The 13134-nt window shown below is 31.6% G+C and overlaps 1 protein-coding gene across 1 annotated transcript; it reads left to right on the top strand.

Annotated features, from left to right (window-relative positions):
• The first annotated feature begins 226 nt into the window (after window positions 1-226).
• On the top strand, window positions 227-3165 carry LOC109114157 (transcription factor MYB114-like). Its single transcript, XM_019196375.2, has 3 exons — window positions 227-385; window positions 840-969; window positions 2606-3165. The coding sequence occupies exons 1-3, from the start codon at window positions 265-267 to the stop codon at window positions 2877-2879; spliced, it is 525 nt and encodes a 174-aa protein (XP_019051920.2). The 5' UTR covers window positions 227-264; the 3' UTR covers window positions 2880-3165.
• The last annotated feature ends 9969 nt before the right edge of the window (window positions 3166-13134 follow it).

Below are 13134 nucleotides of genomic sequence, written 5' to 3' on the forward strand. Positions count from 1 at the left end.
ATAATGGGCCCTCATCCTATATAGTTTTAAGTAGAGGGCACGTAGTTTTTGAATAATCACATTGCACACTTGCATGCCATGCTAAACGAGAACCTTACATCACGTTGGCACACTTGCATGCCATGAAGACAGAATAATAGATGGACCGGTAGCTGATAACAATTGAAAACAAGGGATTTTTTTATTTTTCATTTGAAAACATATAAATTAGATCCTTTGGTGGATTTGCAATCCCATTTCTGTGAAACTCCGTCTCTGAACAATATGGAGGGTCGTTCTTTGGGTTTAATAAAAGGTTCATGGACCCGAGAAGAAGATGCTCTTCTAAGGAAGTGCATAGAGAAATATGGAGAGGGAAAATGGCATCTGGTTCCTTATAGAGCAGGTACTATTCTTATTTTCTTTTCTTTTTTTTCTTTGGAGAGAGAGAAGAGAGTCACCAGTTGCTACGATGTTGCATGGTGCAATGTTTATTTAAAGAAAGCTTAGGCCCTGTTTGGTGTGTTTTTCTATGTGGTTTTTTGCCTGTTTACAAGTTGGACAGACTGTTGTGGTCTTTTTCCATTTGGCTCATAACAGATTTAGCTGTTAAAAGTCGGTGCATTGAAAACACACGAAAAACCCATTTTAGACTGATTAGGAAGTTCCAAACAGAATTTTTCGATCTATTCAAAATCTTCATGTAAAAGTTCAATACGACTTTTGAATGTCAGAGCTATCAGAAGATTTTCCCAAAAAACTTTTAATCCCTTAATTTTCTTCTTTTTGGTGCCTATTTCATTCTCTTCTTCTTTTTGAGATTTATTGTTTTGGTTTTTTGTTATAATTCTTGGGTTCAGGCCTACGGAGATGTCGAAAGAGCTGTAGATTGAGATGGTTGAACTATCTTAAGCCGGATATTAAGAGAGAGAAATTCACGTTGGATGAAGCTGATCTCATAATTAGGCTCCACAAACTCTTAGGCAACAGGCAGCTTTTCAGTTTATGATTCCATCTCTGCCTGCATTTCAATTACCATGAAAATTATATTAAAAGGAAATAAAAATCAATGCTCATAAGATTGCATCTATTTAGGGAAATATCCGATGTAGTAAATGAGCTCAGATCTTATACCAACAAACGCTCCCAACTTGTTCCTGATGTGCGGCTGCAGTGGCCTGCCTACAGGTACATGCATGGGTTCGGGATGAACATTTTGCTGTGGGTGGATTGAGATACTCCCTCCCAATATGAGTATGTAGTGTTAGTGTGGGACAGGGAGGGATGTGAGAAGAGTTTGTGGATAGGAGATCCAAATCCACTGCCAATGTGAGTCTGTAGTGTTGTGTGATGTGGGAAGAGTTTGTGGGTAGGACATTTAAACCCACCCCCAATTCAAATTGAGACTGGATCTTCTCTCCACAAGAATTTTGTCCATGCCTATCCACAATACACTATCCTCTGTGAATTGGGAATATCTCCCCTGTATAATACTATGCAGAGGATGAGATGCTCTCCATGTGTTATGTGGTAGGGATGTGGAAAGAGTTTATGCATAGGAGATCCGAATCCAAGTCTGAATTAGTGTAAAATGCTAATTGGATCCAACTCTACTTGTACAAGTTTGGATTGGCTCCTCAGAGAATGTATCCCACACGTGGTGCCCCATAGCACATCCTAACCATGCATTGCGAACATCTCCTGTACTTCTCATTGGGAGATGTTCTCAATACACGGTTCGATTGTGCTATGGGACACACTTTGTGGGGAGCTAATGTGAATTTGACTTACATGCCTACGATGTAGAAATGACAACAAGGCGGAGCGGGGCCAGTTTTGCATGCCCCACCCTATCCTCACCCCAAACCTCATCGGGGCTAGAAATCCCAACCCCATTTCCATCCCCAGAGGAAATGGGGATCCCCGAATTTTTCCCGCCCTGCCCTGTCCGATCATTCCTACTTGCATACTTACAATTTTACTTTCTTTTATATTTTTGAAGAATTATAATATATTTTGTAGTAAATATAATATAATATAATTTATATTAGTATATAATATATTTTGTAATAATATATATATATATATATTAACATAAATTATATTATATTATATTTTAATACAAAATATATCATAATTCTTCAAAAATATTAATAAAAAGAGTGTGAGTATATATGCTAGTTTAGGGCAGGGTGTGGACAAATACCATCCTCACCTTGGTCACCTTGGTCCCCGAAACTCAACCCAATTACCCTAATCAATGGTAAAGAAACCCACGGTGACTGGGGCAGGGAAGGGAAAAATTGTAGTGTCTAATATCACAAGACATCAGCAGTGCATTGGAAACATCTCACATGAATAATATCCGAACTCGAATAAAGATGCTTCCTATTTATGACTATATTATCTTGTAGGAGAGGGAGGCTTGGTGTGTTTCTTCTAGTTAGTGCAAAACAAACCTGTATTTCATTTGAGAGAGAAAAGAATTTAAAATTATTGAACCAGAGACGATTGTTTTCCGGCATGTCATTTCCGGCATGAAGACGAAGACATTCTCCATCTATAATATATATCAAATCTAAGTAGCTCTACTTTGACTAAATAATTAATCTTTTCTAGCTTTTAGATGGTCGTTAATCGCAGGTAGACTGCCCGGGAGGACGGCCAATGATATCAAGAATTACTGGTACAGTAAACTGAGCAAGGAGAATATTTCTGGAGGGGCAGAGGTGAGAGCCCATACGACTGTATTTGAGAAGAAGAAGATATACAGGCCTAAACCATGGAGATTCAAAGATTCTCGGTGGTTGACAGGGCTCTCTTCTTCTACCACTGTGGACAACACTTATGGGTCAGGAGATATGCAGAGTCAAGCATCTCCTCCTCGTCCTCCACCTTAGGACGATTCCATGCTGTGGTGGGAGAATGCCTTGGCCGTGGAGAATGAAAAGGCGGCAGAGAAAGGGAAGTCTTGCTCCTTCGATGCGTCTGGAGAAGAGTTTAATAAAAGCTTTTGGCTTGAAGAAACAGAATAAGTGAAAGAGGGTGGCGAGACTTCTGCGGGAGAAGGCAAGAGCACTGATTGTTATGGTCATGGATTGTCTTTCGACGTTAACATTTGGGACATTTTGGAACTAGAAAAGGAACTTATCATGTAATGCATGATTTCATTCTGGGTCTATTGGGGAAGTGATCATCACTACTTTCCTTTAGTTCATCTCGTTTGTTTCAATCTAAATGTGTGGATTTGATGGAAAACAAAATAAAGAAAAACTAGCTATTAATCTTGCTACATGGATCATCCACATGTTTTGTTCCACAATCCATTTTAATCCCATTGTTATCTAAATCACTTCAATTGGTCACTTGGGTTTTCACAATACTAACTCATGTTGCATTGCATCTCAAGTCTCAACCTCGATCTTGTGTATAGCAGCTGGCCCCTCACATGATTGTGAAGGGTAAACCTGCCTAAAATGAGGGCCCACATCTCCCCTCCTGTATTCTCCAATATCACCTAAAGTAGTTAGGGGCTTTGGATAAATCAGGTGAGGCCAACCCACCTGAGGTATCATCTACTCATTAAGATTCGAACCCATTGCATATAATGCCCTAAAAATTACCACTTGGATAGCCTTGTAAAAATTCGTTTGCATCATATTCCTAATTCAATTTCTTTTATTTCGTTTATTGCTTGTTTTTGTGTAAATTATGTATTGTATACTTAATAAAAAAGGAATGTAGTGGAATTAATTCATTTAGGTGGGTTAGATTTAATTAACTTGGATTATTCTAAAGGATATAAAGCAAATGGGCCAACGGTCAAATTTTTCAGCTTAACTCTCCTTTAATAATATTAATAACATTATATATATCATTTAAACATTTAATCGATCATGACACTAATAAGCATGTACTGACAATTCTAGATGATGATAATGATCGTAATAATATATCAAAAAATTTCTATAAATAGTGGGGAATGAGGTTAAAAGTAGTAGTTCAATTTACAATTTAAACCTCACAATTAAATAGGGACTAAATTCAAAAATAAGTATTTTAGTCAAAAGAAAGTTCTACAATCTTATTCATAATTTGAATAGTAGCATAAATATATAATTATAGATGTGTTCATTTTTTTCTATAATTTGTTTTGATATTTGTGTGAAATTAATTATGATATGCCACACTTACCTTTTGTTTAATATGATAATTATATAATATTATACATGTGTTTGAATGTTTTTTTTTGCAAAATTTATATATTTTTTTCATTTATATATTTTTATATTTTATTAATTTGTATACATTAAATGTTAATACATTTGACCCAAAAGTTGAACTATTGATCTTTTCCAAACAGTAAAATAATTTCATTTTTTGTTATTTCTAAGTTATGTATTTAATTTTCATTGTTAATAAAAATAATTCTTGTCTATTACACTTATTTTTTAATTTTAGTAATAAAAATATCATAAATGTGTAATTTTTCTACATTTTGTAATTTTCTATATTTATTTTTATTTTAAAAAATTTACTACCAAACTATGATTTCATAGGTTGATCAATTTGATTCAGTTGGTTGAATTGGTTAGTCACCACTTGGACAAATAATGGTTTTGTGTTTGATTCAGTTTTAAAATATATGGGTTTGTATTGTTAAAAATATTAACATATATCTAATTAATAACATTTATTAGTAAAAGTAACTTAAATATAGGATTTAATACAAGAAAATGGGAGTTAATACTTTTAACTATAAGACTTAAAGGGAGGGGATTAAATGAGGTGAAAAGTAATAATTGAAATTATATTTTCAACCCTTATAATTAGAGATAGACTTAATATACAAATATGGGCATTTTAATCACCACTAGTAAGTGTGCACGTGCTTTGTACGTGGTAATTCTGGATGATGATAATGATAGTAATAATGTATGCAAAATTTTCTATAAACTTTGTGTTTTTGATTTTTTGGATTTATGATTAATGAGGTGTAGATTGCAAAAACCAAATTTGATTACATAAACACCTCATCCAAATATGTGATAATTGGATCAAGTTGTGAAGTTTCAAGTATCATTTACAAGTCTACTAGTTTGGCTAGACTCTTCTTTTTGTAATGTTTTATCTCTTTAGTGTATCTTTTTTATTCATTTATGAAATAAAAGATTTAAATAGAATGAATTAAATGGGGTATAAAGTAGTAGTTCAATTTATAATTTAAACCTTGCAATTAAAAAGGGACTAAATTCAAAAATGAGTATTTTAGTCAAAAGAAAGTTCCATAATCTTATTCAATTTTTCTATATATATATATATATATATTTGTATTTCTATGTGTAAAAATAATTATGGTTTGTTACACTTACTCTTTTATTTAATATGATAAATATATGATACTATACATGTACTAGGATGATTTTTTGCAAAATTTATGTATTTTTCATTTTTTTGTTTTTATATTTTATTAATTTTTATTATTTATTTATGACATTAATGGTAACCCATTTGACCCAAAAGTTGAATTATTGATCTTTGTCAAATAGTAAAATAATTTCATTTTTGGTTAGTTCCAAATTATGTCTTTCATTTTCATTATCGATACATAAAAGTAATTCTTGTTTATTACACTTATTTTTTTTTGTTTGATTAAGAAAAATATCATAAATATGTTTAATTTTTCTATATTTATTTGTATTTTAAAAATTTTATTACCTAACTATGATATGTTACACTTACTATTTTGTTTAATTTGATAACTATATGATATTATACACGTGCCTGATTTTTTTTGCAAAATTTATGTCTTTTATATTTTATTAGTTTTTATTTTTTATTTATGACATCAATGGTTAACACATTTGACCCAAACGTTGAACTATTGATCTTTTCCAAATAATGAAATAATTTCATTTTTGGTCAATTCTAAATTATGTATTTCATTTTCACTATGAATAAAAATAATTCTTATTTAATACACTTATTTTTTAATTTGATTAATAAAAATATCAAAAATGTGTCTAATTTTTTCTACATTTTTGTAATCTTCTAAATTTATTTCTACGTTAAATTTTTTATTACCAAACTATGACTTCATAGGTTGATCATTTTGATTCAAATTGTCTAATTGCTTAACCATCACTTGGATAAAGAGTGGTTTTGCTTTTTAGTTTGTTTTAAAAATATAATAAGTGTACACAGGCTTTGCATGTGGAAATTCTAAATGATGATAATGATAGTAATAATGTATCCAAAGTTTTCTCTAAACTTTATATACTTTTTCTATTTTTTGTTTTTTATTATTAATTGGATTTAGAGTGTAAAATCCAAATCTGATTACAAAAACACTTCATCCAAATATGTGATAATCAGATCAAGTTGTGAAGTTTCAATTATCATTAAGAGGTTTATTGCTTGGCTAGATTTTTCTTTTTGTATTGTTTATACTTTTTGTGTATCTTTATTTTTTGTTTATTTATCAAAAAATTGTAAGATTTAAATGAGGGGAATTTAATGATGTAAAAAGTAGTAGTTCAATTTACAATTTAATCCTCATACTTAAATAGGGACTAAATTAAAAAATGAGTATTTTAGTCATAATAAGGTTCAAGAATCTTATTCATATTTTTAATAGTAGTGTAAATATATAACTATATGTATGTTCAAATTTTCTTTAATTTTTTTTTTATATTTCTGTGTGTAAAATTAATTCTAATATGTCATACATACTTTTTATGTATTTTTATAATTTATTAAGTTTTATTACTTATATATGATAATAAAGCTTAAGACATTTGACCCAAAAATTGAACTATTGGTCTTTGATAAACAGTAAAATAATTTCATTTTTGGTTAATTCTAAATTATTTAATTTAATTAAGAAAATTATCATAAATGTTTCTATTTTTTCTACATTTTTATAATTTTCTATATTTATTTATATTTTAAAAATTTTATTACCTAACTATGACTTCATAGGTTGATCAATTTGATTCAGATGGTTGAATTGCTTAGACACAACTTTGATAAAGAATGGTTTTGTTTTTTATTCTGTTTTAAAATATATGAGTTTATATTGTTAAAAATATTGACATAGATCTAATTCGTAGCTATTGTTTGTGATTAATAACTTAAATAATAAGAGAAAATGGTAGTTAACACTTTAATGAGAGTGGATTAAATGAGGTGGAAAGTAATACTTGAAGTTATATTTTCAATCCTTACAATTAGAGCTGACATTGAAGCTGTAGTAAACTGTAATAAACCGACTTTTATACCCTTTCTCAAATAAAGAAATAGAGGATAATTTTCGTCCAAAAAATATTTCTCTCTATATCCAAACTTTTATATATTGTATAGATTAAAACTGAAATTAAAGCTATAATAATATAACTTTTATTCCCTTTGTCAAACAAAGAAATAGAGAGTAATTTTAGTCTAAAAAACTTTCACTCAGCATCCACACTTTTATATATAGTATAGGTTCGAGTAATTCAAGTAAAATAATTGATCATTAAGAAGCTCAAGTATAGTATTTGAACTCCCCTTGTCATGTGAAGAGATGGCCATATAACTAACAAACTTGAGCATGTTTTTTCAAACTCTCTTAAGTCTCTTGAGCATTTCATTGTTCACATTTATCTTTTCCCTTCTTCCTACACTTAGGAAGCTTAATTACTTCTCTCCCATTTTCATATATGAATTGGATATTTAGTGCTCCTTGAAAGGATGCCTTTGACCACAAGAATTTTATTGATTATTATAAACATATTCCACGTCATTTGACCTGGACCTCTGGATGAGCACTTTTTAGTGCTCCCTTTTTTGAGGAATACTTTACAAGGATTTCCTATGGTGATTCCTAATATTTATACCTTGAGCTAGCAGTGTTCAAGGGTAGGAAATCAACCTACTTCTCCTTCTACTTCTTGCTACTCCTTATGGTAAAGAAGAATTATCAGAGAGAGTACCTTCAAAGGGTCCTTATTTTAAAGGATGCCTTTAGTTACAAGAGAATATACAATTTTATCCTCATTTCCAAGTCATTTTCACTTGGTTCTTCAGCTAGGATTCTCATTGGATTAAGCATTGTTTAGTGCTTTTCTCATAACCTAGGAGTTCTCCACATGAAGCTCCTAAAGTAGCTCTTAAGTTTGTAATGGCTAACTACGTTCAAGCTTATAGGAGACTGGCTTGCTTCTCTTAAATTAAGAGAAGACTTGCTTACCCTAGCCTGAGTGTTTTAGGTTCTAATGCTTTATTGGTCAGTCCTTTTTGAACAAGTCCTCAACACTATGAATTAAATCTTAGGAATGATTAAATGAATCTATTTAATGTACTAGGATAGGTTAATCTATCAAATGGGAGCAAATATTTTCTCAACCAAGATTTGATTTGTTTAGTCAATACATCAGTAATTCACATATAGCGACTCTATAGTGTTTGATGATTTTTCATTTTAAATTCATTATGTGATTGTTTCACAAGTAATAATTCTCAAATCATGTAATCAACATTGTATTTATAACAAGCACAACATAACAACTTTTAAGCTTATACATTTTCATAGAATAGCTATGATGGGCAAACTCATCACATGATTTCTCTCTTTAAGAACACTTTTAAACATTTGGTTGAGAAGGGATATGGTCCTTTGTTGTCCTTGGAGTAATTCTAAGCACAAGATTGTTATCACTATTGGATACCATAAGGTAAAGGATTCTTTAATGAAATAAGGCAATATTATTAGCATGTATACCTCAATGGCATCAGTTAAGTTCAAATAGTTTTACACTTAATCACAAATATCACAATAATAAATACCCATTTGAAATTTGACCACTCTTAATTTCCAAGGTGTTATCATGTTCATGAAGAATATTGAATTTCTTCCATTTTAGCATTATTCCTTGTCAAAGCTATTAAACATAAATCCTTTTTGTAAACTTCTATTTAGATTTTCTTACTCATTAGGTTCATCATTCTAGCTCATAGGCCTATGTTCCTTGAAGTTCCCTAAGCATGAGGTTGGTACAACTAATGTACAACGTAAGGTAAAGGATTCCAAGATGTTATAAGGTAATGTGGTATGGTCACCAAAATGTTTTAGTTTGAATTAGAATGGAGTCATACTTGGGCTCAAGTATCTTAATATAAATAACCATCAAGTTTGAACACACATACTTTTCCAAAGTGCATGCAAGCTTATAAAAACACAAAATTTCTTTTACTCTGATGAGTAATGTCATGACTTATATACTTCATAGTTATGTGCATGATGTTGAATCTTTCTTCTGAAATCTCTACCTAGGTTTTTTCAACTTGGGAGTTTTCTTACTTTGGTGCACAAGCCTAAGGTATGGTATGGATTCAAACATAAACAACTAAGAATTCATTAGTGACTTGGCTTAGGTTTTCCTTCCTACTTATTAGGTATCCTATTCATTTCACAATACTAAGATTATGAGTTCATTTATGAGACACAACAATATTCATGGAGGCAAGAATTTTTCTTAATCTATGCCAAGATTCGTATGACTAGGTTTTCATTTAATACACATATGCCTTCCATGGTCTAGTCAAGGATACTTAGCTTCCAAGCCTTCTAGATATACCTCTAGGAATAAATAGCCACTCTTGCCTTATGTTTTGGAGAACAATATTGAGGCTTAACCATTTGTGAAAAGGGACTAGAACTGGTCCTCATAATTTGAGGTCAATAATTTTCATTTCAGTCAACATGTCCCAAAAGGTGATCAAATTTGCATGAAGATTTGTGATAAAAATCAATACATATTGATCATTCATTCATGCACTTTACATGATTCATAATTTACCTCATTTTGTAGGTTTCAATATGAATCATGGCCTTAGTATGGATAGCTTAGGAAGGATTAAACCTCTAATGTTGAACTTCCTACTTACAACCATTTCAAGTAGGAATAAATCTTTCATGTTCTAGCATTTTGACTTGTTCTAGAAATTTAAATATATTTTGGCTCTAGAACTCCTAGTGTCAATAACTTAGGAAGAAATGGATTTCCATGTTAAACTCCCTATTTCACTTAGAAACAACTCCCATAAGGATAGAGGTCATCAAAACTTCTATCATCCTATTAGAGTCCACCTTGGCTCTATAACTCCTAGTATTCTCATATGTCAATGATTAGCCTTGGTTGATGCTTCACTTCTCATCATATGGAACTGATTTTGTTACTCATAGAATGAGCATTGACAATTTCAATTTTTGTTTCATTTGTCCCAATTATAAAGCAGATGATCAATTTGCAAGAACTTAGCCATAAGTTCATAATGATTTAATTAAATGTTTATGCAAAGATCATCATTTCATGTGAAGCAAACAACATTTATAAATTCATGGTCCTAGATAATGATGAGAACAGTTCACATTCTTGCAAGGGAAATCTCTAGGACTTTTATAAACTAGCCTATTTTGACAATTCAAAGACCAAGAATCAAGTGGGTCTTCTACGAGGATCTTGTCTCTTGCTTCACTCAATGACTTCAAACAATAGAAACATTTCCTATGTTTGAAGCTGACACACTAACCATTTTATACAAATGACGTCAAACATAGTAATGATAATGTAATAACAACACATCACACAAACAATAGCAATGGTAATTATAATCTACACAACTAGTCAACATATAAAGAAAAGTTTTAGCTAAACCTCAGCCAACTATACTTTCTTTGTAAATGGCTTGCTAAAGGCTTTATCACACTTCTTAACTGATGAAGACTTTCCTTTGCTACTACAAGTCGAGCTAAGCTTCTCTTCCCCTTGTTTTTTTGAAACCTTGATGCCTCTTTTTGCTTGATTGATTCACCTTCCATGTGAATCTATCATCTAGATTAATGGATGAACCTTGGGCTACTAGAGATCTTTTATCTACAAGTTGTTAATCTATTCTCCTTGGAGAACCTACTATAATACCAATTGTTGCCTTGTTTCCTGGACCCAAGAGTGAGATGAATTGGGTATAACTTAAACTTTACCCAACACTTGGAAATCTCTAAGCCTTCTTGGATGGTTAAAACTAATTGTAGTAGAAAGAAGACTTAGTGTGTACATTTGTATACCTTGGCTGTCAGATAGTCAACCATACATCTTAAGGTAGTCAACTACATCCCTTAGATTGGCAATCCATGCCTCTATTGTCATAGGTAGTTGATGACCATAAATTTTGGGGTTAGTGGACTACATATCTTAGTCTAACATTTTCATGTCTTAGCTACTAAGGTGTGTAGTAAATGAGCAATGGACTCAAGTGACTATAATAAGTAAGTGTAAGTGATAGTTTGTTGCAACTATCAAAAGAAAGTGAACAAGGTTGCAAAGTAATTACCACAAACATGTTCTCTATACAAATATGATATAGTTAATAAACTGGAAGGAGAAATAATCATAGAAACATGAGACTTAAAAAGCACAAAAAAAGAAGAGAGAGAAAGAGAGAGAGAGAGAGAGAGAGAAAGAATGCACACAGATGTTTATAGAGGATTTCTACTAATTGACTAGACTTCTTGGATGCTAGCTGAGCCTTTACAACTAGAAGGACTTCACATGTGCCACATGGGTGTCAACCGAACCTGAATTGATAGGACTTTTGAGTGCCTGCAATACCTTCTAGTTGGATTTAATAATAGAGGTGCCAATAAGACCTTGAATGGTGTTTAACAAGTTAATTGAACACCCAACAACTCAAGGATGTTACGTTCTTTAGATCAAGGGCAAGTTTACAACAAGAAAAGCCTCTAAATAGGAAGATATAACAATACATGCTTAAAATCTATCCCAAGATGCAAAACAATACCATGAAGAGTCGGGGCTAAAATGGGGCTTTCTTTAACCTTGAAGCACTAAATTTTCTCTCTTTCAACTCATAAGGAAAGCAATAGATGAACTATCTTTATAGCACATGGTTCCTACTCATCTTCTTTGCCAAAAACCCTATTAATATACATTGAATCCCATTCTTTCTTCTTCTCATGGATTTTTATAGGCATAAGAATGTAGTGACTTTTTGCCATTATTTAAACATTATGGATCATTAGTCCTCTATTGATACAATTTTGAAATATTGTCAAACTTGTTTGAATAATTTCCCAAGGAGGATATAGTTGTTGGAGCTCAAATGGTTGAGTAGGAGTCATGTAAGAAGTTTTTCTTTCATGTATTGGTTAACTAATATAATTATTAGTTAACTACAGTACTCCCAAATCACTATAGTTAAGGGTAATTGACTCTAGGTTCATGGGTAGTCAACTATATAATGATTTTGCTGTCTATTACCAAGGGTAGTCAATTATACTTTTTTGGGGAGCCAACTACTCACTATTCACACATTTACTATGAAAAGTAGTCTATTGCTTTCAAATTAATCAATTGTTTTCTCAAATTAGTCTTCTACTTATCACAGTAGTCAATTTGACAACTCCAACCATAGAACACTTGGAAATTTTCATTCCACATGCTTGGGAAATTAATGTCTTAGGCTTCTAAACATGATTTTTCACATTATTAGCTTATGTAAAGTCTAGGAAGGCCTAAGAACCAATCCCAACTTTAGTGATTTGATCTCTAAGGTTGGTTAACTGAGTATATGTTAATTTTAGCTCATATGGTATATTTTGCACCCGATTTACATCAAGTTCTAAAAGATGAAAAACAGGTTAGGTGCATCGGAATTTGATGTCATATTTTCCTTCTTCCTTTGATACAAATCTTTATTTGTAGATGGTGTTTGATATCTTCCTTTTGTCATTCAAAGCAATATCTTCTTTGGCAGATTTTGAAGTGTGTTCACTGCATCATAGGAATCAATTGCACTCTCTTGCATCATATAGATTGTTTTTCTTCATCTTGTTAAGCTCAAATGAGGTTTGTGAACTATCCTTTGCCTCATGTAAATAGTTTCTTTTCCATCTTGGTTAAGTTCGAATAAGGAGTAATTAGGTTGTTCTATCAAATATCCATAGTTCATATTAGTATTATGTATGATACCACATAGTTTCCATAATATGAACTTAAATCTTCACAACCAATTGATATAGTTGGAAAAGTCTATCCTAACAAGGTTGTCATTCTCACACTACCTAAGGTAGTGGAGCAATGTGTCTGATCTACT

Source organism: Nelumbo nucifera, chromosome 1 (genome assembly GCF_055504915.1).
Source record: "Nelumbo nucifera cultivar China Antique chromosome 1, China Antique-T2T, whole genome shotgun sequence".
NCBI classification, from domain to species: Eukaryota; Viridiplantae; Streptophyta; class Magnoliopsida; order Proteales; family Nelumbonaceae; genus Nelumbo; species Nelumbo nucifera.